The following is a 23,401-nucleotide window of genomic DNA, read 5'->3' as shown; positions in this document are numbered from 1 at the left end:
TTTATTGAATACACCACCAGGTTTACGATAATGTGCTATACGGGTCTTTTGTTTTTAGACCTAAAGATTTTTCAGAAAAAAAAGTCGTGAGCACAGAGAACGTGGGTGGCGTTTTTGGAGACGAGTTCCTAGGAGAGGTGGACATTCTTTTGCGCTAATAACGTGAGGTTCAGACGAATAATTAACAAAAATTAATAAATTAAGTTAGTTTCTTTATTAGTGCCTTGGAGGCAGTGTCTAAAGGGCAAATTTAGAGGCGTTGCCCATTTTGAAACATCTTGAATATCGAACCTAATTCTAGATATTCCTAATTGAATTACAAAGCTTAATCGAGGAATAAGGATTATAAACAGGGATAAGGTGCCTCAGAAAGGCTGGCCAACGTTTCGATAGGAGGACCTATCTTCGTCAAAGGCGGCCTCGTCATCCTCGACGGGTTAGTTTTAAAGGGTTAGTGGAGTCACGTCACTCCACTAACCCTTTAAAACTAACCCGTCGAGGATGACGAGGCCGCCTTTGACGAAGATAGGTCCTCCTATCGAAACGTTGGCCAGCCTTTCTGAGGCACCTTATCCCTGTTTATAATCCTTATTCCTCGTGTGCTACTCCATTAGTCAGCCTTCATTTTTGATTTTGAAAGCTTAATCGAGACATTAGAGAGTTATAGCTCAGCAGGTTTATGGGCCAGCGGGCCCAGCGAGCGAGCGCAGACGCCACTGCGCATGTGCGGTACGCTGGGGCGGCCAGAGTCTTTACGGAACGGGCCCTTCGCTCCGCTGGTTTCCTCTCCCCAGCGGAGCGCGCTATTGTGACCCGGGGGTCGGGGACGAGCGACGGACTCTTGAAGCAGACGAAGAGGAGATGAAAGCTTTATACAATGTGTACAAATATGTACAGATATAGCAGGTAATAGCTGGTAATAGCTGCCATTAGCTGGTGATAGCTGGTAAAAGCAGTAAGAGCGCACCAGACCGACGGATCGGCCGGTGGCGACTCTCTGGCTTAACAATGGGCCGGTTCTTCCTAGAATCCCCTTGGCGGCGGCTCTTCGTCGACAGGACCCAGACGGGGCGGTTGCTGACGTCACCCACGTCGTATTGTGTCGTCGCGTCCCCTTGGCGACTCGTCGACAGGACCCAGACGGGGCGGTTGCTGACGTCACCCGCGTCGTATTGTTCTTTCCACGGGGGGAAGACCTGGTGCCGCTTGAAATGACACGCGTCTAATTGCTTCGCCGCGGCAAAGATGGGTGCTTTTTGAAGTCTCCCCGCTCGTTGAATTCTTGATTTGTCGCGCAGAGGTGGGAGCTCCCGTCGCCTCGATCATAGGCACGTAGCACGGCACAACAGCGCGCTCCGCGGACCAGCGTTTTTACGAAACAAAACATGGCGACCACCTACAAGAACAGCGGCATGTCGTCGGTGTCGTATTCAAACGCGGCGCTGGCTCGCCTGCAGGCGAGAAAAGCCTCGGAGGTGTTTCACAACTGAAGAGGGCCTCTTATCCTGCGAGAGGTTTCAGCAACGAGGTCGTTTGGCGACGATTTGAAGTGGAATTAGTGGATGACCGCGATCGAGAACCTGAACCGAGTGCTTGGCCGCGAGCTGACGCAAACTCCAACCTTGTTCGACAGGTGGCGCAGCAACGCGCTCAGCCATAACTCAGCCATAGCCTCCTATGGCTCAGCTCTAAAGCCCCTTGATGTTGGCCTTTACTCAGCTCTTCTCAGCTCAACCGAACGAGGGATCGCTCAGCTAAAACTCTTCCTTTCGCGCGGCGTTTCGCTGCCGTCTCCGCTCGTTCCGCTGGCCCGTAAACCCGCTGAGCTATTGACCCTTTTCGCAGAGCAGTTTGTTCTCGAGAAACGAGATAGCGCTTTCGGCAGCGCGCCATAGGTTGCCTCAGCGAAAGCGCACCAATACGAAACCATTACAGCTTCTGCCCTGTTTCTGAGCGATCAGCTGTCGGAAATGCAACTGGGTTTTCACTAACGCACTGTGCTCAATTCATGCTGCAAAATGTGGAGCGGTGGAATGAAGACGTGTGCAGTAGTTTGCTGCAAAAATAGTGATTGGATATTAAGGAATGGAATGAGTATGTGTGACCAAATTTACGGACCATTGCTACATACGGACAGCCTCTGTGGCCGGCCCTTCTCGATGTACTACTTTCATCGTGGATAAAAAAAATTCACTTATCCGCCAGCGTTGTATCGTTAAACTCCCAAGAAAAGACTTCAACCCCCGGAACGTCGGCAAGAGTGAGTACCGCGCGCAATGACAAAGGGAGTAGCACTGCTTCCTGGAATAGTAAGTTTCACGCACGTTATCTACATACATCGACTCCAACTCTACGCACACTCTATCGCCAACCTATTAAGAATATGTGAATGGGCGCACAATTGAATCAGTGTACCAAAGCATGGGTGGCAGTGACTACACCGACAGCACACGATTGGTCGAAGGTGAATGTTTCGTGACGATGCGCAGGAGTAAGCGAGTTACTCGCGACAATACATATTTGCTACAAGCTATTACAAAGTACAGAACAGCTACGTTCCAAGCCTTCTGTGCAGCAAGAATAAATATATTGCAACTGAGCACACCTGCGAGCATGGCAGAAAATAAACGTGACAAGCCATTGCTTCGAAGTATTTCCCAAATAAAGAACAAAATAAGAGCAAAACTCACTGATCCTGATTGAATTCATAAGCGGAAAGCTTGAATAGATTACATTTTTAGCCTCGTTTTTAGAACAAGCACCATATACGGTGCTCGCGCCGTTTGGACAAAGCTTAATCAGATTCGAAAGCGTTTTTACATGTCTTCTGAAGCTGCGGCCAAAGCTTCGTGTCGATCACAGAGTCAGCGCCTACGATATCTCCCGAAACAGAGGTTTCCTGAGCCGCACCGGGCGTCATGTACATGAATTTTGAACACAGAGGCAACGGAGGCAGCTGAGGCAAGCAATGGATGCGTCACCACGTGATCAAACATGGCAGCGCCCACGGGATCGCCGCGAAAAGGGTCAATAACTCCCTAATATCGAGACCGAGCGCATCCCGTTGCGCTTCAGGCGGCAACGCCCCGTAAAGAAGTGTGGGGCGAAGTTTGAGTGATATATCATGCTGCGGCAAATCCTGACCCGGCCCACAGGCGCACCTGCTTGCCAGGTAGCTTCCGCTATTGGTCGGGACGTTCAGTTTCAAACCTCCTCTCGCGTGTCGTCACGGGGCCGCCTTTTATGCGCACCCACGGCTCTCGGTTTCGATATTGCCTGGATTTACTTTTGAAATTCGATGATAAATATCTCGAATTAGGTGTGACGAAAATAGGTAATAGGTAATATAACTTGTAAGGTACGAACTGTACTGAAAAATACAGTAAATATTCAGTGTTGCGCTGAAAACATAAAAAGAATTAAAAAAAATGTTTTCACTTCAATTTCGTATACAGTCAATGGAAGTTTCAATGTTCTAGCTTATAGTTAAGCGACGTGTGCTCTAAAAAATGTTTTTTTTTTTTTTTTTTTTTTTTTGCTCAGTGGAAAGTGCTTCTTGCGAGCTTGGCCCGCGCCTTCGTGCAAGCTTGCAAAGAGCTCTGAACGCGACTTCGGAGTACTTGCGTGAAGTTGGCCTGCAGATATCACCTGCTAAGTCGGCTGAAATAGCATACCACCCTAAACAACGCACTCGTCGAACAATGAGCCGACTGTACCTTGACGAAACGCCGATAAGCTGGGTGCGACAACACCGTTATTTTGGGCTTAATTGTGGATGATCGCATCTCTTGGCGTCCTGCCGTTAAATTCGTGCGACACAAATCGCAATCCATCCTTAAGTATGTGGCCGCCTTGACTGCTAGAGGTGCTGGCTGTGACCAAACGGCTCTGCAGGTGTACCAGTCATCTGTACTCTCAGGCATAATGTATACGCGTTACCAGTCCTGAACGTATATACCACCTAGTTTGATGGCCCAACTGGAACGAGATCATCGCGTTGCCCTTCGACTAATGCTGGGATTACCTCGTGAGGCGCAATCAGTTCCATTACACATTGAAGCACATCAGTTACCTCTGAGGCTACAAGCAGACCAGAGAGCTCTATATCATATTGAGCGTCTGCACCGCGCATCGAATGGTCAAATGCTCCTTGATCGTCTGATTCACCGCCCGTTTTCTCGCATTGGAAAAATGGCGGCATTATTTATGAACATTACTGACATTTCTGAACATGCTGCTTCAGTTAAGCCTTCGCCTCCGCAAGATATCACCTAACATGTACTTCACATTTACCTCACAATCCCTGACATACACAAAAAGTGTGATATGCCTGTTTCGGCCATATTCCAATTGGCTCAGTCGCACATGTTCCACAGATTTCTAGATTACCTTCAAGTATTTACAGATCCATCTGTACACCGCGACGGTCAAGGCACCTCTGCAGCATTTTTCTGCCCTTCGACTGAAGTACGACGTATATTTCGTATACCCCATCCAGCCTCGTCAACAACTGCGGAGCCAGCAGCAATTAATGTTGCACTGAAATACGTGCAAGAGGAGGTAACCACACCGAAGATTGTCATATTTACGAACTCCCGCGCTGCACTTAGCAGATTACAACGCAGTCAGGTTGATTGCCCAATTGTGCGCAGCATTACTGACTCTGCCTGCCAACAAAATTTTATCACGTGGGGTATCTCTCGTTGCTCAATGGATACCTTCGCACGTAGGGATCGCCGGAAATGAAGAGGCTGATCGACTGGCTTTAACTTGCACATGATCATAACGACTGTGCTTGTCCTGAAATTTTGTGTCAGCTTGTTGACGCTCGTCTGCTGATTCGTCGGCACCTACTCAAGCAGCATCCAGACCAGCGCGTCGCAAATGGAACGTTCCCGCCCCGTGTTCGCGGTCGAGGCTTGCCTCGTCGCGCTAGAGCGCAACTACTCAAGCTAATGGTTGACTGTGTGAACGTGCGCGAACGTTTATACAGCCAAGGACGTGTGAGCAGTCCATTGTGTACGTCTTGCGGTGGCTGCGAGACACTTCAGCACCTGATATTGGAGTGTCCCGCTTTCAGTGCGCAACGCATATCGCTAGTGAGGGACTATTATCTCCTTGGCCTGCGGTGTACGACACTAGAGAATGTTTATACCCCAGTGGTTGTGCGTCTCGACGTGATCAAGCTCATCGCGCTCTCCTTACTTTTCTAGAAGCAACGAACTTAGGGACGCAGTTTGTAACCCAGCAACTAATTCTTTTATTTCACATTCTTTAGTAGCGTGACATGCAGGGACGGGCCCTACTGTATGTTGTACTTTATTCTTTGAGATTTGTCATCTCGCTCTTTCTTTCCTCCTTCCTCCCCTCCTTCCTATCATTCATTTCTATGTTTGTCTCCTCCTTTCCGAAGAGTAGGCAGGCGTTGTGCCCCTACTGGTGGCAGTTGCCAGCCTTGCTCCTCGCTTTCTCTTTCCTGTGTAAATGTTTACAAATCAAATAATAATAATAATAAATATTTGACAGAACGTCATACTATGCTGAGATGCGGGCAGAAAATCTCCACTATGGACTCCAGAGACACTATGGGTAAGATGTATACAATACTGCTAGAATCTGTGTCATTTCAGCCGGCCCAAGAAATTAGTGAGCCTTCAAAATGCACTAAAATAAAAACTCGCTTCCGAGCACCTGTCGACTGCCGGGGTTGCCTTTGCGTGTCTCCATATAAAATTACATGATCTAATATCATCTTCAGTTCAAACAGTCATTTGAGACAGAGTCGCAAGACCATCAGTTCCACGCGTGAGTCCAGCTACTGGAGCGCCCGCCATCTTCCCAATCACAATGTGCGCACATCTGCGTGCTTGTCAAAAATTGCTGCCACATGGCAATGAAATAAATTACTAAGAAAATGAAAGTCTACTCCTAGGACTCCGATGTATATATATATATATATATATATATATATATATATTGTCACGAGCAATGGCAAAGACAAAGACGTTGTAGTGGGGCTGGGTCAGAGGCTCTCTTGTCGGACTGAAAACCTGCTGGAACCTGTGCGCTCTGTGCAGTCTTGACTAGGCAAGCGCTAGCCGTTCACGGTTAATTAAATACTCCCCGTAACATCTTTTTGGTGGATGTTGCGGGCTCTATTCCACTCGGCCCTGGATCTTCGGAGCGGACGCCACGTTTCTCCCGCCTCCATGGCCGAAGACAGTACGCAGTCATCGCAGCCCGCGCCTGCGGCGCCGCCGACCGTGGTCCTTTCGCAGCCCCTCGACCCCGGCACGTTTTGCGGCACGGACAACAAAGACGTCGACGATTGGCTCCTCTTGTACGAGCACGTCAGCAAGCACCACAGGTGGTATGAGACTCTAATGCTTGCCAACGTCATTTTCTACCTACGGGGCACGGCTCGGGTGTGGTTTAACACGCACGAAGAAGAACTTACAAGTTGGGACCTATGCAAGGAGAAGATGCGTGCACTGTTTGGCCGATCGGCCGCGCGCCAAATGACAGCCCGGCACGAGCTGGCGGCCAGAGCTCAGACGTCCACGGAGTCGTACGTCGCCTACATTCAAGACGTACTAGCCTTGTGCCGTACCATTGACAAAGACATGCCAGAGACGGACAAGGTTGGCCACGTGTTGAAAGGCATAGCTGACGATGCCTTCAACATCCTCATGTGTAAGAACTGCACCACGGTTGACTCCATTATCACTGAATGCCGGCGGATTTGAACAAGCCAAAAGCAGGCGGATTACTCAGCGCTTTAACAGACTCCCGAATACAGCTGCGACATCCTCGTGCGATGATCCCGTGACGCCCCCTCCGTTCTCGCCGCCTAACAACTTGGCCAGGATTGTTCGCCAGGAGCTCGAAGCCATGGCTCCAGCCGCTTATCAGGCACCTGCTCACGACCATTTGGCGACAATCTCTCTCATTCAGGCCGTCGTACGTCAGGAGGTTGCCAATATGGGCGTCGTATTTCCACAAGCGCCTAGTTACGCCCCTCCGTCCATGTGCGCGTCCGGTCCTCCCACTGAACACCACAACGCCCCAATTGTTGCTGCTGCCGCTTCCGCTCCCCGGTTCACATCCCGCTACCGCAACCCTTCTGAGTGGAGGACGCCTGACGATAGACCAATCTGTTTTTCTTGCTCTCGCGTCGGCCACATTTCACGCCACTGCCGCAATCGTCGGAATTACCGACCAAGTTTCCCCGGTGACCGCCGCCAAGATCGTGGCCCGTACAGCACATCTTTTCTTGACGACCAACTCCCGGCCCGTGATCCTCACCGTCTTTCTTCGCGCTCAGAATCGACCTACGCCGATATTGCCGCACAAGGACACTGGTCCAGCCGATCGCCGTCACCTCAGAGTCGCCAGTCGCGCTCCCCTCAACGCCGTCGCTCTCCTTCTCCGGCTTCCTCTGGACACCACCCGGGAAACTAGCCAGTGCAGCTCCGGGAGGTGAGGCTGCATTGACGACAAGGACCGCAAAACCTCTATCGACCCCTACTTCAAGACGAAATTTGCTCGGTGTTCTCGTCGACCGCGTGCCCGTTACTGCTCTCATCGATACTGGCGCCCACATATCTGTTATGAGTTCTACGCTCCGACGCCGCCTACGCAAAGTGCTGACACCTGCCGTCTCTCCTACTGTGCGAGTAGCTGACGGCACCCGAACACCTGTTCTTGGCATGTGCACTGCCCGCGTTACTGTTGCCGGCCACCACACTTCAGTTCTCTTCGCCGTTCTCGACGCTTGCCCACATGATGTCATTCTTGGCATTGACTTCTTGAGCGCCCACTCTGCCCTCATCGATTGTTCTTCTGGCATTTTGCGGCTCGAACTGCCATTGTGTCCTGATGACACCGCATCAAGTAACGCTCGCCTACGTTCCCAGGAGTTTCTACGACTACCCGCGCAGGCTGCTACCTACGTCCTTATGTCACCGTTTCCCCCAGTCCCTGATAGTGAATATGTGGTCGCTCCCCTCACAGATCTGATCCTTTCGCGCAACATCGCACTTCCCCATACCGTAGTGCTTATTGCCAACAACAAAACGTTGCTTCCAGTCCTCAACTTTTCTACTTCGGCCCATGTTCTTCCTCAAGGAATTTCACTAGCAGAACTGTCACCTTTGGAAGAATGCATTGTTTCTGCATTCGCTGCTGACGCTGAGACCGCGACGCAACCTGCCATACCGGCGCCAACCCAGGCACTTCTGGACAAAATGATATTCCCCGACCTCCTACCTTCCCAAAGTGCAGCACTCCGTGGTGTCCTATTTTCGTACCTGGACGTATTTGATGTTGCGAACAGTCCACTAGGACGTACACATGTAGTGGCCCACCGCATCGACACTGGAGACGCCAGCCCCCTTCACAAGCACCCTTACCGAGTATCTCACTCTGAGCGCGAAGTCATCCAAAAGGAGGTAGAGAAAATGCTTGATAAAGATGTTATAGAGCCTTCCTCTAGCCCTTGGGCATCCCCTGTAGTGCTTGTGAAAAAGAAGGACAACAGCTGGCGGTTCTGCGTCGATTATCGCCATCTCAATCGGGTAACGAAGAAGGATGTGTATCCTCTCCCACGAATTGATGATGCGCTCGACTGCCTCCATGGTGCCAAATATTTCTCGTCGCTAGATCTCCGCTCGGGATACTGGCAAATTGCCGTCGATGACCGCGACCGCGAGAAGACCGCATTCATCACACCCGACGGCCTCTACCAATTTAAGGTTATGCCTTTTGGGTTGTGTAATGCTCCTGCAACTTTTGAACGCATGATGGACACTCTTCTACGCGGTCTGAAATGGTCGACCTGTCTTTGTTATCTGGACGACGTCATCGTTTTCTCGCCCAGCTTTGACAGCCACCTCCCTCGACTGTCGGCCATTCTCGACATCTTTCGCCGGGCTGGCCTCCAGCTCAATTCGTCTAAGTGTACCTTTGGGCGCCGCCAGATCAAATTACTTGGACACTTAGTCGACGCTACTGGTGTCCAACCAGACCCTGACAAGGTCCGTGCCGTCCGCGAGTTCCCAGTTCCACGGTCCACTCAAGAAGTACGCAGCTTTCTTGGGCTCTGCTCCTACTTTCGCCGCTTTGTTCTCAACTTCGCGGACATTGCTCGACCCCTCATGGACCTACTCAAGAAGGATGCGGCCTTTTCTTGGGGCGCGGACCAAGCGTCTTCCTTTGCGGCGTTGATTTCTGCCCTCACTACACCACCTGTGCTGGCTCATTTTGACCCGGCTGCTAGAACAGAACTTCGCACTGACGCAAGCGGCCATGGCATTGGTGCTATCCTCGCCCAAACACAGAACGGAGCCAACCGTGTGATAGCGTATGCTAGTCGTTTTCTGTCACAGTCGGAGAAGAATTACACAATCACTGAGCGGGAGTGCTTAGCTCTTGTCTGGGCTGTCGCGAAATTCCGTCCGTACCTATATGGACGGCCGTTCGTGGTCATAACAGATCATCATGCGCTCTGCTGGCTTTCAACACTCAAAGACCCCACAGGGAGGCTCGGCCGTTGGGCATTACGATTACAGGAGTACACGTTCTCGGTAGTGTACAAATCTGGCAAGTTACACAATGACGCCGATTGCCTCTCCCGCCATCCCGTTGAACCATCCGACTCCACTGAAACGGACCCCGACACCTATGTCTTGGCGATAACAGACTTCACCCATGTGGCCGACGAACAACGTCGAGATCCATCTTTGCTCTCTCTTATTGACCGTCTGCAATCCGGCACCCTCGACCCTTCCCTCAACATGTTCTTGCTTCAGGATAACGTTCTTTACCGCCGCAACATGCACCCCGACGGCGCAGAACTCCTGCTCGTTGTCCCGCATCATCTGCGCAGGGATGTCCTCATCCAGTTTCATGACGCCCCCACTTCCGGGCACTTAGGCGTCTCCAGAACTTATGATCGCATACGACGACGCTTTTTCTGGAAGGGCCTTTATCGGTCCGTTCGCCGCTACGTAACATCTTGTGACCTGTGTCAGCGTCGGAAGAAACCTGCGACTCTACCCGCTGGTCTCCTTCAGCCAATTGACGTTCCAGCCGAGCCATTTCATCGAGTGGGCCTGGACTTGCTGGGTCCCTTTCCAATTTCCACGAAAGGCAACAAATGGATTGCAGTCGCTACGGATTATACCACTCGATTTGCAATTACTCGAGCGTTGCCAACCAGCTGCGCCACAGACGTAGCCGACTTCCTACTGTACGACGTCATCCTCCAACATGGTGCTCCACGTCACCTACTCACAGATCGCGGTCACTGCTTCCTGTCTCGTGTGGTTGAAGATCTACTTCGATCATGTGCTACTCATCACAACTTCACGACCTCATATCACCCTCAAACTAATGGACTCACCGAACGCTTAAACCGTACACTGACCGACATGCTTTCCATGTACGTTTCCGATGACCACCATGATTGGGACGTTGCGCTCCCGTTCGTCACATTTGCATACAACTCATCGCGTCATGAAACTGCCGGCTACTCACCCTTCTATCTTCTCTTTGGACGCCATCCCTTACTACCCTTTGACACCTTGCTCCCTTCTGATCCGGCCTCCACGTCCACGACTTCCTATGCGCAAGATGTCATCACGCGTGCGCTCGTCGCGCGCACAGTAGCCCGCGCTCGGCTCACGTCATCGCAGACCGCACAAAAAACCATCTACGATCGTCGACACCGGGATACTGATTTTCCAGCGGGCTCTCTCGTCCTTCTCTGGCTTTCATCTCGTCGCGTCGGCCTGTGTGAAAAGTTAATGTCGCGGTACGTCGGACCCTATCGCGTGCTGCGCCAGGTGACTCCTGTCACCTATGAGATATCTCCCATGGCATCCACCTCATCGACTGCCGCACCGCGAACTGACATCGCACATGTTTCCCGCCTCAAACTTTACAACTGTGATAATCCATTTTGATCACAACAAGCACCGGGACGGTGCTTCATCGGCCGGGGATAATGTCACGAGCAATGGCAAAGACAAAGACGTTGTAGTGGGGCTGGGTCAGAGGCTCTCTTGTCGGACTGAAAACCTGCTGGAACCTGTGCGCTCTGTGCAGTCTTGACTAGGCAAGCGCTAGCCGTTCACGGTTAATTAAATACTTCCCGTAACAATATATATATATATATATATATATATATATATATATATATATATATATAGTTCAAAAAATAGAAGCACGTAGGAAAAACATAACAAGACTTTACTGACGTTTCGGCCGGGGTCCGGCCTTCATCAAGAGTGCGTGTACAAGCATACAGAGCTCAATTTATACCTTTTTGCCGTAAGGGTGAAAAGAGACAAGAAAAAAATGCAAAGTGAAAAAAATAAATACAAAGTAAAAAAGAATACAACGAACACGTAAATGGAAAACTGCGCGTGCACAGAGTGGAATTATTAAAAAAAGTGAATACAACAAGGCTGTGAAAACAAGCTCCTAAATCGTGAGTAGCCCATTACCACATGTGTGCACAGCTGTGGTCATGCACACCTGTGGTCATGGGCTACCCACGATTTAGGAGCTTGTTTTCACAGCCTTGTTGTATTCACTTTTTTTAATAATTCCACTCTGTGCACGCGCAGTTTTCCATTTACGTGTTCGTTGTATTCTTTTTTACTTTGTATTTATTTTTTCACTTTGTATTTTGTTCTTGTCTCTTTTCACCCTTACGGCAAAAAGGTATAAATTGAGCTCTGTATGCTTGTACACGCACTCTTGATGAAGGCCGGACCCCGGCCGAAACGTCAGTAAAGTCTTGTTATGTTTTTCCTACGTGCTTCTATTTTTTGATCTCTCTCTCTCTCTCTCTCTCCCAGCAACCCCTTCTGCGCCCTCACCCTCCCCGTTCCCGGTCAAGTGCGAAATCCTCGTAAAATTGCCACGTAAGCAGTACACTCACATGTCAAATTTGTCGGCTTTCAGGGCTCTAACAGATGAAATTTACGGAACTGCGGTACTGTTTTGGTGCAGAGTTACGAGTTTGTAAAATTTGTCTGTCATGTTTTTTTTTTTTTTTACTTATACGACTTTCGATAGTTTCCCTTAAAAATATTACATCATAAATAAAAATTCTCTTCCCAACAGTCTGTGTAATTCAACTTTCTCTCTGAAACGTAGCAAAAGTCTTATAAATTGGTTCAGTGGTTGTCTATTGAAGAGAGCAATTCTGCGTTTCACGTGTATTAGGCGAATACGAAAAATTGGAGTTGGCCCCGAGGTCGATGCGCAGCACAGACAGGTAGGACACGCAAGGACGCACAATGACAGAGTAACCACAAGAACCGCTTGCACAAAACATATCTCACCGTTTTGTAAATTTACCCATGGTTAGAAAGCTTCGCGCTAGTGTTAGCTATTGTTTCCGCATAGTAAACTGTTCAGTGACAAAGGTAAGACTGTTTGTCTCACTTTTTCGTCGCAGCACAATTCAATGTGCGGCAGCCTATCACTTGTGCGAAGCTTTTTCACCGTGGGCTAAAATCTTGCTATCGATAGAATGATTCCTGCAATTCGCCCCAATATTAACACGAGTTATATATGTAGTCTTTTGGACTTTAGACACTCTCAAGCAGCTTTCTGCAGCTTTGCATTTGTCCAAACTCTCTGCGCTGGGGGGATCAATAAATTAATTAATTCACTCATTCATTCATCTTCTTTTGTGTCCCGTCTGCTCCCATCGCCGTTAACGATGAACCGATTCGCTACAACGCGTTGTTTTAGTGTTGGAACACCAAGGTAGGATTAACCAGCTTTAGTTAAATACACTGTGTTTGCACTAACATAACACGAGTTGTTTGGGGAAAGTTGTCCGTTTGAGAAAGCACCGAAGGAAATGCGATATTTTTTTACTGCGACATCAGTTAAATGCACAAAACCGGGTTTGCTTTGTCCGTCCACCGTTTCTGCTGAGCTGACGTCGTTACCGCGTCGTCGTCATCTCAACCTTTGCTTCACCCTCGCCATAGAGGACGAAGAAAAAGAAAACTACCCAACGCCGCCACTGCATTGCCATCACGCCCAGGACAAGTCCGGCAATCAAGCCGCGATAGTGATAGTCCCAGCGAATCTTATGGAAACAAAGCGGAAAGAAATCGGTGTGCCGTGGTCCTGCTTGACCAGTTCCCAAGCACGAAACAAAATGGCGTGCACCGTGCTTATACGGAACAGCGAATCAAAGACCACGCTGTGTACGCTTTTCGAAGAAACCGAACAGCTACATTGGTAAATTCGTGCACAAGCTTGCGTTCATTAGGTATTATAATAATTTAGCATCTCATCGTAAGCGGCCACTGCAAAACTTTTGCGTCGTGCTGGCCACCTTGAGTCAATGAGCACATATACATACACAGTCACATATAGTATACATTCTTCTTCTTCTTTCTGGGGTTTTACGTGCCAAAACCAGTTCTGATTACGGGGCACGCCGTAGTGGAGGGCTCCGGATTATTTTTGACCACCTGGGGTTCTTTAACGTGCACTACAATGCAAGCACACGGGCGTTCTTGCATGCATTTCGCCTCCATCGAAATGCGGCCGCCGTGGCCGGGATATGTAGTATACATACCTGCCAACCTGTGAACGCTAATATTCGTAGGGGGGGCGGAGGCGGCTGGTCGGCTGGTCGGCTGGTCGTTGCACGGATTTTCTGAAGATTACCATGAACACACACCTTTTGTGGGATGCATACTTGCTTTATTCAGTGGGTAGCTAGGCGCAGCAGATAGTGAAAAGCAATTTATTGTATTTAGGTTACAGTGGCTTTTTCAGCGACATTGCTGTTGCCGATTTCACCACTTTCAGTGACATGTCCGAATAAACTTGCTTGAAGCATAACCGCCTGATCACGGAGGACATGAAGGCGGTACATGTATATGCACCGCCCCATCATTCGACACATTAGAAATTTTTTTCGCGAATGCAATGCACTTTTCGCTAAACTTGACGAAACATTCGTGAAGTCGCAGAACGAGCCCAAATTTGTACACTTTACGATAAATTCGGGACTTGGCAGGCATGCATATATGTACGCTATATAAGAGGCTCAGGGGCTAGATTCACAAAGCTTTTCTTTTGTAAGTTCGCTTTGCCATTGGCTGGCCCCCGTCGCTAATGATATGTCTCGCATCCGGATCGGCTAAAATTCTTTCTTACGAAAAATTCTAACGTAAGAAGATTTTGTGAATTCGGGCCCAGCTTCTGCGCCGCCTTGGTTGCTGGACCTCGCAGCAGGTTGTGTGAGAATGGCTCACTGGCGCCGACGAACGCTGCGATTCAAGCGCGTCGCAGTCATGTTCGCGATCTGTAGTCGCAACGAGATGCAGAAGAGCGTACGGGAAGCAGACATTCGTGGCAGCCTCGCTTGCGCTTGGAACCAGCAGTTCTTTGATGCCAGTCTTCGCCTTCGTTTTTCTGCCTCTGGTAACATCAGCAGGCGTTTGCACGATCTTAGGCCTCGAACGTCACACGTTGATGCGATCAAATGCTTCATAGGATTTTCTTTAAGTATATTAGAGGAATGCGAACGCGCCCGATTATCACCAGGCGTATCTGTGAGGTTTAAGCATCTTAACTCGCGGCTTAGAACACTCACATTCATTGCTGTGCAAACCCCAAGAAAAAAAAAATCTAAATCAAACCAAAATCAAAGCAATGAATAGCCATCACAAATTGTTTATTGGAGAGTTATATATAGAAATAGCGTACCCATAGCCAATGCGGTCGGCCTCACGTACAAAAGAATCCAAGCAGATCTCTGGGTTTTGCGTACGCGCCGTTCAACTGCGGCTCTTTCTTGCGTACGCTAAACCGCGCGCGTCCGCTATTTCTGGATTTCTCCGTTCTTAGATGTGTCGTATAAGGATTATTAATCCAGCAAGCTCCTGGAAGCCGGCCGGAAGCAATATTCGTCAATGCGAGAAGGTCGACTGCGGCTGCCCAAGCCGATGTCAGAGGCCGCCATGTATGCGTGGTCGGGCGAGGTTACTGCCCCCGGCCGGTAGCGTCGACACGCTGTCGGGGAAGCGCGCGTCCCGAGTCGGCCGTCAAAGAGGCCTGTCGCCCGCGCGGAGGTTGCATCGGCGGGCGTGTCACCCCGCGGGTGCTGGCGCGCTCTTGCGAACGCTCGTAGCCGCGCGCCGGCTCTCCTCCGCCGCGGAGAGCTCGCGGCGGCCATGGCTGCCGCCACATGTACGGGGGACCGTCGCTATTTCGAGCGCTGGCCACGTGGCCCGGGCCGTTGCCTAAATTTGGCGGCTGGGCCCAGTTTCAGACTGGCAGCGACCCGAGAGGAGCGGCTGCGACCCCGGGGGTTCCGACTCGTAAGTTGCCAGCAGCCCAATCACAACAACCGCGTGTTGTTGACCCGCTGGACTCGCGGCAGGTGGCCGCCGCATCCCGGAGACCATGGCGAGCAGCGCGTCCACCACCACCACCATCAGCAGCATCGCGGTGCAGTCGGGCAACACCCGGCTCGTGATAGCCCTCCTGCAGGTGAGCCGCCCCTGTCGCCGGCGCGCTGACACGCGCTGTGCTGCTGGCCGATGGACCTTGACACCTCCCGCTGGCCGCCGCCGCGCGCTCGACGCGCTCTTGAACTTGAGGGCGCCGAAGCCGTGGGGCGATCGGCAGCTTGCGTTAATCGAGACGCGCTAATCTACCGCTCTGTAGGCCGATCTGTTCAGCGCAACACTTAAGACTATACGTGGCCAGATGGCTGCTGCACGCGCGCGCGTCCGACGTGTAGGCTGTCTGCGTGCGGTAGGCGGACTCCTTGGTCGAAACCGGAGCGAGAGACCGCGCCATTGTGCTGCCGTGCGTGTACGCTCGTTCACACGAGAAGTGGCATAAAAATAATGACCGGCTGCGTTGGAAGCGAGCCAGATGTGCGGAGTCCTTCTCCCGCGAATGCACGTGTGAGACTCCCTTGCCGGGCCGGCGGCACGCGAGTGTCCATGGCTGGAGCCATCAGTATCCTCTGGCCGACTACAGCGCGTAGGGACATCGACCGCTGCCATACGCACTGCTGTTATCGTAAGAAAGCGATGGGTTCAGCACAACTGAATGCGCGTGACTGATCCACATTTCGCATGTTTAGCAAACGTTTACGGCTGGCTCGTGTACACAAAAATGTTGATCTTGGTAATAACATTAACAACAAAAACCCTCTATAAAAGAGTATCAGAAACAACTAAATGTGGAAAAATGCGGAAACAAAACATTTGGTAATACCTTGAGAAGAGAGAAAACAAGCTCTCTCGTAGATGGTGCAGGTATACACGAACAGTGCAGCAATCGAATGCGCAGTTTTATAGCTTACTACGTGTAACATCTGGCAGAGTTCAAATTACGTTTACTGTTCTTGAATATACCATGAACATTATACAGCTACGTGTACGTGTGGCCTAGTAAAGAAATTGTAGTGCTGGCACATCCATGTAGTGCGGGACAGTTCAAAGCAACAAACTTTGCAACCATTCAGGGCTTGTGGGGCGAAACAGCATCAAAAGCGTTTGCGACACTGGTATTGCGCCTGATTTTGCTGTGCACAGCCTAACAGCTTGAGCAACATTTTTTTGTTCATTTTTTTTTTCAGGGAGAGGTTAATCGCAGTATAATAGGAAGAGAAGTGTAACAGAAACAGATGCGAACTTGTATTTATTTGGAATTGCAATTATATCTAATGACAGGCCGAAGAGACTCATTCATGAAAATCAGCACCCTCATACCTGGTTTTGAAAGCGCTGGTCACTGTGACATTTTGTCGAGCAAAATCCGGGTGACCTGCATGTACTGTGAGGTTTCTGTGAACGTTACATGATCCCCAGGCGCGATCGAAATCAGTCACAGGGTTTCCTCCACCATTAGTGCGCGCTTCGTAACTCATACCGTCGCTTCGATACGCAAAACTTGACGCACTGAACGCACATGTTGCTTGGCAGTCAAGATAGCCTCACGAGCCCACGCCATAGCTTCCTGAGATGAAACAAAGTAAAATAAACCGGGGGGGCCAGAAGTCTGCTTGTGGCCCGTGCTGACGACGTTCTTCTGTTTATACACTGAGGGAGAAGAGCGCAAACAGGATGCTGAGGTCGCCAAGAAAGTTCGCCCCGTCGGCGTCTGACCTGCTTGCCGTCCCGCCTGCGTTTCCGCTCTTCTCTAGTCAGTTAACGCGGACGTCCCAGTCGAGACGGGCAGCGTGCACGTCTCACAAAAGATTCTGTGAGCGATGGCATGCAGCACGTGCCAGATATGTTCTGACTTACTGTCTGTCCGATTCAAATAATGATTGCTCGACGTGTGAGGTTTTTGATGAATGACCAGGAGGTGGGTAGAGACATGCCTCTTCTTCTTCTTTTTTTTTTTCACGCGGCCATTCTACACAATAAAAGTTTGACCATAACGCAACCATACTTGGAAGTTGCTTGTATAATAAGATACGCTGAGAGTATAGCAGCCAGGAATGTTGCGATCGGGACATCGCCTATTTCTTTGTTTTATTTGCATTTCTTTGTTTCTTTGGGTCTTTTCGTTTTCTCGCTGTAGGTAAACAACGTATACAGCTGCTTACACAATTTTTTTTTCGAATTTGAAGCCATAAAAAAAGCTGTATTGCCTCGAATCTCAAAAATGACGCCAGGACTAGATCAGCTCATTTCGCACTTTAATTACAGTGTCAAGGGTTTGAATAAACACACATTTATTTATTTATTTATTTATTTATTTATTTATTTATTTATTTATTTATTTATTTATTTATTTATTTATTTATTTATTTACTTACTCCATGTTCCAAAACTTCTGTGCCGTCCGTACAAACTTGCCCAGATTAAGAACCTCTCGGCCAGGCATCCTGCGCTGTGATGATGGCAAAGTTCTGTCACAATAAAGAGCCTTGTCACAATCAAGCACGCACTATGAACACCGGGTCATTTTTCATAAACAGCGGAGCCTCTCCCCCTAACGGTTGACGAACACATCAATGTAACACACTTATTCAGGACGTTTTATTACAGAGTCGCTGAAAACTATTCGTGATAGATGCATTACTAGAGTGTACGTACAGAGTATACGTAGAGCATAGAGTAAACGTATAGATAGCATTAGTTGATAACATCAAAATCCACAACTGCAGATTTCCGCTTACGACGTCTCACTTCCACAGGCCGACTTGCGACTTTGTTTTCGATGCTCGGGGGCGAAAGAAAGAAAAACAATATCCGGCTGCCGAAAACGCACCTACTTGGTTGATTGCTTTGTTCATCCGTAAGCACCAATTCTAGTAAATATGTGAGATGAACCTCTTCTTCGTCGACCATAGCGGGCGGGGTTATCTCGATGCGTTCCCCCTCCCAAGAGGGGGAGCACAACGCGCCACCCTATTTCTGACTGCCGCGAGGCGCCGCGCAGCGTGGGATGGTGCGAGGGGTGCGTTTTCTTTTCCTTTCCTGCTTATTTTACCATGTGTAGGCTTAAGAAGCGACGGCTCCAGGCCGCTTTTCATCTCTGCAGCTGCGCTATTTGATCCGGCAGACATGTGTTGAAATGCCCGTCACAAAGTGTGATAGTTATTTAAAGATATATACGTCAGCTGACTGTTTCATCCCAGACGTGCGAGCAGATATCTGTTATTTCAAGGTTCAACGCAACCATTACCAAGGACTTATCCGTGCCATTGAATTCTAGTTAAGAGCACGAGCCTGAAAATATCGGTCGCCAAAGTTGGCGCCCAACCAAGTTCATTACGCAACCGAGCGTGCCGCCGGCGCTGGTGGGGCGGAGGACGGCAAGGTGCCAGTGCCGTCGCGAGCTGCCGTATTCTGGCGCTCCGAAACTGACAGTGGTTTCCCTTCCGATCGCCTGAAAGAGAACAAGAATAAATGCGGCTGGCTCGCGCGCACTTTCACCCAATCGAGACAGGAGAGGAGGGGAGTATAACCTTGAGGAAGGTTCAGTGCTTTAGATTGCGTAATTAGTCGAATTGAGTGACATACTTGGGGACGGCCGGATGTCTGGAAGCGCGCGTAATAATTACAGGAATTACACTGCCAAAGGTGTGTCGCGAATGAGACGCAGCATCGCATCGCTTTCAGGGAAGCTTACCTTGGGTAAGCTTGCCTGAGACTTAACTTAAGCGATTCTAGCTTACGGCCTAGCTTACATGACCTAACTCATAAATGCCAACGAACACTCCTTACACGTCTGATGCTAATAGTCAATGTGGGTGGCGGCTTATAGTACCTATATAATTACATTCGGACAACATAGTCTATTGCGTCATTGAAGTTACCAGTATTCCAAGCAGGAGAGAGAGAGAGGCCGAAGAAAGGGGAAAGGCAGGGAGGTTAACCAGAGGGGAAGATCCGGTTTGCTACCCTATGCTGGGGGAGAGAGAGGAGGGGCAGGTAAAGTGACGGGAAAGTAGAGATAGAGAAAGAAAGGGCGCACAGATACACAATCACAGTCGGTCACTGTCACCGCAGACTATCACCGCACAGCACACTAGCACTTGTAGCACTGTAAACATCAGGCTACAGCCGCTTGTCCAAGTCTGTTGCCCTCCGCTCCGATGGCTTGTGATGTCGGCATTCTAAAATGGTTTCCTCCATTCTAAAATGGAATAGCCTTTGGTCAAATCGCGCTATCGTGATTGCGAGAGATCGTCTCTGTAAATTATACCGAGGACAGTCACACATAAGGTGTTGAACAGTCTCCTCGCTTTCACAGTCATCACACGAGGCGTCGTCGGCCCATCCGATTCGGAAAGCAAAAGACTTCGTAAAGGCCACTCCTAGCCATATTCGACAAAGCAGGGTAGCTTCGCGTCGGCAGAGGCCAGCTGGGATCCGAAGGCGGAGAGAAGAGTCTAGGTGGTGCAGCCGGTTGCTTTGGAAATTTCGTGTGTTCCACATGGAGAGCGTGATATCCCGGGTGAGCATTCGAAGTTTTCTAGCGGTATCTGTTCTTGATAACGGTATCGACGCCTCTGTGTCGCCTTGAAAAGCCGACCGAGCAGCGTTATCGGTGTGCTCATTACCTATGACACCGCAGTGACTTGGAAGCCACTGAAACGTCACGTGGTGTCCTTTCTCAGCCAAGGTATGGATTAGTTAGTTCTCTAATCTCAAATACCAGTTGCTCGTGTGGTCCGCGCCTTAGGGCTGATAGTAAAGACTGCAGTGCTTCCTTCGAGTCGCTGAAAAGGAGTCAAAGAAACAGTTCCACTCTTCGCTATGAATGTTGTTTCATTATCATGCGTCAGATTAGAAGACAGCATGCCTTCCTGACGACCAGTCGTTTTTATTCTTGTGTTTTGTATGCAAGACGATAGACTGAAAGGTTAAAACTGGGGGGGGGTCTCTGCTTGGCGCTTTCCTTTCTCATTAGATAGCTATTTTAAGCAGGAAGAGCGAAAGCTTGCCCCATCCAGGAGGAGAAGCCGACGGCTGCATTCACAATGAGAAACAAAGTAGACGAACAGAAACCCGGTGGAAACGAGGAATGACAAGCTGCGGTGCAGCGGGATGGCAAACATTTCAAAAGGCATCGCAATAAAATAACAATAATACAAAAAGAACTGAAAGAAAAGGAGAATAAAGAAAGAGGGAAAAAAAGAACGTCGAATTTTTTTTTTGCAACGTATTGGCTGCGATGGGTGGGCAGTAATAGTTGAATTATTGAAGTAGCAAGTTACATTATTAATAATTATTCAGTGGTACGTTACGATGAACAAGTTCATTAATTAATTACATCCGTACTCTCATTTAATTTAAGATAGCCAAATCATGACACCAGTTCAAGCTCCAAGATATCGATGCCAGGCATGCGCCACGCAATCCGTCAGCGTTTCGTATAATACAGTCTTCGAGTGCGTGGGGTTTTATAAACTACGCCAGTGGCATTAAATTTCAGAAGGTTTGTTTTGGATAACAAAACACAAAACGATGTGCGAACTGTATGTTAACTGGAGTGGCTGAACAGAGAGATTTTCTCCTTTTTTACTGCTTAAAAAGAGAACCATTGTAAGTGAAGAGCACTATCACACTCCTTTAATGCATTGAATGAGCAAGGTGCAGGGGTTGAGAGGAAGGGGGGGGGGGTCATAGTTTTCTTATTTGGTTTGATACTTAACTTCTGCCATTAACTCGAGTTTTGTCTGGTGCAGTATGCTGGTATACGTAACGATAAACACTTTTGAAGAAAATGACAAATTCGCAATTCGCGACAATTTCGTAATTTGCGCGAATAGCAAGAACTGGAATGACAGACAGACATGGACAAAAAGATATCGCCTATGTATGTCATTCTTTCCTTATGTCCATTCGCATGCTAGCTGGCTTCGATGGTTCCCCACTCTAGAGTCAGTCACTCTAAACGACTCGCCCAAGCACTCTATCAAACTGGAGACTTTTCGCATTGCGAAAGAAGCAGCAAGCTACTGCGATTGTAGAGTCAGGGACTGCCACAAGTTGTGGCCGAGTCGCAGGTCATAGTTTCGGCTGGGTCGTTTCTTGGCTCAGCCGAAAGTGGTTAAGGACACAAGCAATAATATACAGGGTGTATCAGTTAACTTGGGCCAAACTTTAAAAATATGCAAATGCTTCGTAGCTCGACAGAAGCAAGGTAATGTTGTTTGCCGTCGCATCGAGATACTCACATTATTTTTTTTGCATTCCGCCTCATTACATGATTAGTGTTAACTAATTAATAAACTTCTCAATTACTATAATTCGATGAAATGCGTCAATGAGAAAGTTGTAAAGCAACACGAGAAACTCCCGATACAGCTTTCTGTTGCTCAATACGTATTACATAAAAGTGTTTTCAGAGCGTGAAAGAAGCTCGCAAATACACGCAAAATTGCCGCGCGACTGGCCGCTCGAGGCACTTTGTGTGTATTCGCGGGCATCTTTCACGGTCGGAAAAACACTTTTATGTAATACGTATTGGGCAACAGAAAGCTGTATCGGGAGTTTCTCGTGTTGCACTAAAATGTTCTCATTGACACTTTTAATCTAATTATAATAATTAAGAAGTTGATTAATTAATTAAGACTAATTATCTAACTAGGCGGAATGCAAAAAAATAATCTGAGTATCTCCAAGCGACGGCAAACAACATTACCTTGGTTCTGTCGAGCTACAAAGCATTTGCATATTTTTAAAGTTGGGCCCAAGTTAACTGAAACACCCTGTATTTAGTGTTCTGCTGAAATTTGATCGAGAATTACACGGGTGCGTGGCATGCTCCTTGGTACGTGACGCAACGCAGTCGACCCCCTCTGCTGGCATTGCGGTGCTCGGCTCGTCGGTAGACAGCACTGTATAATGGCGTGTCGCGAAGAAGATGTAGCCTTGCATCATTCGCAGTAGCTGACACATGGCAGCTCTCATGCACCAGACAGGACGTTCACGCCGACTATGCGTCGTGGAGCAGTACAGAGAGTTACGCAAAAACACTGCGGTCGTCTTCAAAGGCGCGACTTCAACGTCTTTGACACTAAGAAACAGCTCACAGATAACGGACGCTGTGCGCGCTTTGGGACGTGACGTCACGCGCGAAATCCCAGAACTACAACATTTCAGTGAAAACGCGAACGCTCATAACGTGATCATATTTATTTCAAAAGCATGGTTTTCAGTAGAATGACGTTACAATCAGCGTGCACATGCCATATATTATCGGAAAGTTGCTGCTTTAAGACACCGCAGTACCGCTCAGACAGTCTTTCCGCACTAGTACTTTCGGCTCGCAATACTACACCTTCAATGGTGTTATAGTTCACAGCCAGCGAATTCTTCGCCGACCACCTTTCACGCGGAAAGAAACGCTCGCTCACCCACCGAAGCGGAACCGGAAGACGGATGCACTTTTTGGCAAGGCTACACGCGTGAAAGTGAGCTGAGCATAAGAGCTATGAGCCCTGGCTTAGCACGTCGAGCATGAGCGGCCCAGGCCAGCGAACGCTGGGCCAAAAGTGTTGATTAAATATCGAACGTCCCTATAACCATGCGTCGGCAGCCATTGGGTCCTGAACATTCGGCACCGATTGAACAGTCAACTGTCGCTGACCAGGTACAGGAGGTGGTGTACAGCTCTTTTGAAAAGAAACAGTGTAACCGCGCGTGACATCAGCCGAGTCCGGGTGACTGCTAGTGGGGTCTCCTGTTACATCCCCAAAACCTGAAAGCCCAGTGTAGCCAGAGGGTACCAACGCAGTAGGCATTGTTACCCTTTGCTTCACCAAATTCTCGCCTTCATCCTACAAAGCTTCCTACCACCAGGAGTTCTACTGGCTCGACACGACGAAGCCACGGCTTAGCACCACGTGTTTCGTAGTAGCTTCGTTTCTCTTGAC

At 49.1% G+C, this 23,401-nt stretch overlaps 1 protein-coding gene across 1 annotated transcript in view; it reads left to right on the top strand.

The window, feature by feature from the left end:
- Positions 1-15,217: 15,217 nt before the first annotated feature.
- The window catches only part of LOC125945226 (uncharacterized), a 49,611-nt gene continuing 41,427 nt past the window's right edge, over positions 15,218-23,401 (top strand). The window contains exons 1-2 of the mRNA XM_049666849.1: positions 15,218-15,365; positions 15,428-15,537. Coding sequence (XP_049522806.1) covers positions 15,233-15,365; positions 15,428-15,537 — 243 coding nt within the window. The 5' untranslated portion in view covers positions 15,218-15,232. The remainder of the gene's footprint in view (positions 15,366-15,427; positions 15,538-23,401) is intronic.

The sequence above is a fragment of the Dermacentor silvarum genome, chromosome 1 (assembly GCF_013339745.2).
Source record: "Dermacentor silvarum isolate Dsil-2018 chromosome 1, BIME_Dsil_1.4, whole genome shotgun sequence".
Classification (NCBI taxonomy): domain Eukaryota; kingdom Metazoa; phylum Arthropoda; class Arachnida; order Ixodida; family Ixodidae; genus Dermacentor; species Dermacentor silvarum.
Note: the sequence above shows the minus strand (reverse complement) of the source record. Positions and strands in the feature narration are given on the sequence as shown.